The sequence below is a fragment of the Camelina sativa genome, chromosome 20 (assembly GCF_000633955.1).
Source record: "Camelina sativa cultivar DH55 chromosome 20, Cs, whole genome shotgun sequence".
NCBI lineage: Eukaryota > Viridiplantae > Streptophyta > Magnoliopsida > Brassicales > Brassicaceae > Camelina > Camelina sativa.
The window spans coordinates 15,910,843-15,915,328 of NC_025704.1; the positions used below are offsets into that span (position 1 = coordinate 15,910,843).

Genomic DNA, 4,486 nt, shown 5'->3' on the forward strand with positions numbered 1-4,486 from the left:
TTTTACTTTGAGAAACCTTGCAATTTAAGCTGACAGCAGCCTCAGGAGTTGTTCCGTTGTCAATAATGTTGGTTTGATCGCTACTATGAGCATCCATCCCATGTCTATGGGAAGCGTACGGTTTGAGTAGATTACCTGATGAACATAAAATATGACTGTCAGCTGCATCTTTAGAGGAGCAAGCTGTCATTTCCAATTTTTTCGCACAGACTGACCACTCTTCAAATTTGGTACGTGAATACCTGAAAAATGACGGTTGTACAAGGGAACTTGTCAGGAACCCCCCGTGCTACAATATTTAACAATTAAGAACCAAGAGAAAAAAAATAATTGGATGGGCGTGGTTTTGAAAATGGCATTAGGAGATGAGTGATAGGCAGTGATGGTAAAACCAAATATGTATTATAAGAAGCATGTGAACATATCAACTGCTTGGTAAAACAAGCAGACATCAACGTGGTAGATCGAAATATACAACAACAAAAAGCTGCATTCATGCTTGTTTAATAGTTGAAGGTTAACTTTCCACTGATACTGTAAAAGAAAACACAAAATGAGCTCTTTTTACCGTAGCAACAATTACTTACCAGAGATCCAGCTGCTGTATAGAAAGAACAAGCACTGTGCTATTTTCTCCTTCATTTTCAAGATTGACGTGTAACCTGAAAAGTGCCAAGTTGGTTTTTGTGGAGAAGCGAAAGATGGGAGCAGGGGGAGGTGGGGCTTTTCGAGCTCCATGATCCTGAATATCAAGATATTCAATCACAGACATGACTCCTTTAAATATCGACGGAGAGAAATGGACATTGAACATAGGCAGAGTAGCTTCAACCTGAAAAGATATGGAATGGCAAACAATCAATTGCAATATGTGGTCAATGCCTATATAAAAGTACAAGCATTGGTACCACTGAACAAGGGAGTTATTCATTCATTCAGCTACACAGCTATTTCGGAACCTGAGATTAAATTCTAATACCTCCAACTGCTTCAAAGTTGACTCCTCCGGAATTATACAAGACGCAAACTTGATAAGTAAAGATGATATCTCCACAAGAGGAAGTTCTTGGAAAGGATGAATCTTCATGAGCTTCATCTGCACGAGATGCACATGTAAGAACATATATGATCGCTTAAACAACTTCAATCCAAAACAAAAAAACATATAAACATATCTTACCTCACTGTCGGAGATATTGATATCAATACNGCCTTGAACCCATCCAAAGCATCTGAATCTGCAAAGAAAATAGAAAAAAAATAACACATATAAGCATCACTTGAAATAAATAATCACTATACAAAAAGATGAGCGCTGAGGAGCAAAAGTTAACATGAAGGGTAACACCACCTACCATCCACAACAATTTCACAAACTTCAACTCTTGACATAACACATGCCAAATCACTTGACGGATTAAGATCACAAGGTAATCTAATCCAAGCATCAGCAATAATACTAGCAGCTAGCGTGATACTTCTGCACACGGCTTCCTTCTTGAATGTTGATATGCCATTTTCAGAAAGCAGCAATGATAGTGATAAGCCCCGCCCAAATATGTTTAAACAGTCGGCTCGCCCTTCTACTTGATTAAGCGGAATAACACATTCCTGTGGTATGTGCTGCACCACATTGCTCAAAGAACACTCTAGAATAAAGCTAATATATAACTGCCCAATTTCAGCTTTCAGTTGCTGGTGGTCATCATTCTCCACAGGAAGAATCAAACAGGAGTCCAGTATCTCAATTTTATAGGTAATGGCCAACTCAGAATGAACCTTGGTTAACTCAGTAGCTTGTGGCAACGACTGCAGGCCAGACTTTGAAGTCCAATCAGGAAGAGAGAAGTAACCAATTATAATGGCCAGATATTCCGGTAGTAAAATGCAGCATGTGTGTTGAATACCTATGCTCACTTCAAGTTCAGAAATAGAAGGCTCCAAATCCCTCTTCCTGACGCGTAGGTTCAAGACGGGTGAGACATTTGTTAATGAATGTTTCCAAAGAAATCCGCCAGAATAGTTGGTGAACAAAGATGACTCCAGCATCAAGTCTTCAGCAGAGGCAACCAAATCGAAATGATCATCTGAAATGGTAAGCAAGTATCTGGATACCGGTAGTATAATAGTTCCAAAAACACTTGAAGTATCATGAAAATGCACATTGGCGTCGAAGACATGCACATCAACTGTAAAGTGATTGGTCTGACCAAGACCCCTGGAGGACGTAAGCTCATCCAGAGGACAATCATGTATTGGTTGAAAAGTACAGCTGTTACATTCGCAGTTCAAACCTATTTCAGCCCCATCATTTCTATTCCTTACAATAAATAACTTCCTCCAGTCAGAAGTCGAATAACAAAGAGAACTTTCTAGACTAACAAGAGAACCCGAATTTTTAATGGTTATAAATGGATATGTGTCCAGAGGAATGCAGCCACAAGATCTACTTTCAATAAAGTTTGAGAACCCAAACCTTTGAAAATCAAACTGAGGGCCTTCTGTTGGAGCACTGGTATCTGTAGCAAGGCTAGGTGGATTTGTATCAGCAGACGAGATCTTATAGGAGGCTATCTTATCCACAAAATTTGTCAGCAAACCAAATATGTATGGATAGCAATGGAGTTCAGCGCCCCTCCAATAGATTGTATACTTCTGAAAAACAAAACTTTTACTTTGAGAAACCTTGCAATTTAAGCTGACAGCAGCCTCAGGAGTTGTTCCGTTGTCAATAATGTTGGTTTGATCGCTACTATGAGCATCCATCCCATGTCTGTGGGAAGCGTACGATTTGAGTAGATTCCCTGATGAACATAAAATATGACTGTCAGCTGCATCTTTAGAGGAGCAAGCTGTCATTTCCAATTTTTTCGCACAGACTGACCACTCTTCAAATTTGGTACGTGAATACCTGAAAAATGACGGTTGTACAAGGGAACTTGTCAGGGACCCCCCGTGCTACAATATTTAACAATTAAGAACCAAGAGAAAAATAAAATAATTGGATGGGCGTGGTTTTGAAAATGGCATCAGGAGATGAGTTATAGGCAGTGATGGTACAACCAAATATGTCTTATAAGAAGCATATGAACATATCAACTGCTTGGTAAAACAAGCAGACATCAACGTGGTAGATAGAAATATACAACAACAAAAAGCTGCATTCATGCTTGTTTAATAGTTGAAGGTTAACTTTCCACTGATACTGTAAAAGAAAACACAAAATGAGCTCTTTTTACCGTAGTAACAATTACCTACCAGAGATCCAGCTGATGTATAGAAAGAACAAGCACTGTGTTGTTTTCTCCTTCATTTTCAAGATTGACGTGCAACCTGAAAAGTGCCAAGTTGGTTTTTGTGGAGAAGCGAAAGCTGGGAGCAGGGGGAGGTGGGGCATTTCGAGCTCCATGATCCTGAATATCAAGATATTCAATCACAGACATGACTCCTTTAAATATCGACGGAGAGAAATGGACATTGAACATAGGCAGAGTAGCTTCAACCTGAAAAGATATGGAATAGCAAACAATCAATTACAATATGTGGTCAATGCCTATATAAAAGTACAAGCATTGGTACCATTGAACAAGGGAGTTATTCATATATTCAGCTAAACTAGACACAGCTATTTCGGAACCTGAGATTAAATTCTAATACCTCCAACTGCTTCAAAATTGACTCCTCCGGAATTATACAAGACGCAAACTTGATAAGTAAAGATGATTTCTCCACAAGAGGAAGTTCTTGGAAAGGATGAATCTTCATGAGCTTCATCTGCACGAGATGCACATGTAAGAACATATATGATCGCTTAAACAACTTCAATCCAAAACAAAAAAACATATAAACATATCTTACCTCACTGTCGGAGATATTGATATCAATACGGTCATAGAGATCGTTGACTTGGAAAGCATCTAAGGCTGCAATGGAACTTTGTAAAGCATCCATCACATCAGACTGCAATTTTGGACTTGGGCTAAGAGAATCTGTGCTACTAGATGTGATAGAAAGAGATTCCAACACCAAAACCTGTACAAGGGAATGCATAGGAAGATAAAATAAATACCGCGAAAGATACAAATAACAGAATAAGAAAACACAGACAACCAAATATTTATATAAGCAAAATACCAGATTATAGCTTTCTGATTCACCCAATAGTCCAGGGAAACTTAAAGTAAGATCTTTTATGTCCAGGTCCCACTTAACTTTATTTCGGCTAGATAAAAGGTATCTACGAATCAAACCAAGACACACATAAGCATCACAATTAATTAGGATATAAATCTATGCCGAACATTATGATAGAGGAAACACTTACTCAGCTTTCGCCGCCAATCGCGTTTCACTTTCAAGGCCATTGAGTGACGATAAAACCTGAGCCACAAAAGCGAATTGGTACATGTTTTCCCGTGTGAGGTGAAAGAAAAAAAAATCTTGAACCTTCTTTCAGGAAATATCTCTTGAAACCATTTATATGGAA

The 4,486-nt window shown here is 38.6% G+C and overlaps 1 protein-coding gene across 1 annotated transcript in view; it reads right to left on the reverse strand.

Annotated features, from left to right (window-relative positions):
* Nucleotides 1-4,486, reverse strand: part of LOC104772562 — a 24,855-nt gene that overhangs the window by 11,097 nt on the left and 9,272 nt on the right. Inside the window, exons 19-28 of the mRNA XM_010497161.2 lie at nt 4,325-4,380; nt 4,135-4,237; nt 3,859-4,032; nt 3,658-3,774; nt 3,259-3,503; nt 1,356-2,911; nt 1,186-1,238; nt 980-1,096; nt 588-832; nt 17-242 (exon numbers count right to left, since the gene is read on the reverse strand). Of these exons, the coding sequence (XP_010495463.1) occupies nt 17-242; nt 588-832; nt 980-1,096; nt 1,186-1,238; nt 1,356-2,911; nt 3,259-3,503; nt 3,658-3,774; nt 3,859-4,032; nt 4,135-4,237; nt 4,325-4,380 (2,892 nt within the window). The remainder of the gene's footprint in view (nt 1-16; nt 243-587; nt 833-979; nt 1,097-1,185; nt 1,239-1,355; nt 2,912-3,258; nt 3,504-3,657; nt 3,775-3,858; nt 4,033-4,134; nt 4,238-4,324; nt 4,381-4,486) is intronic.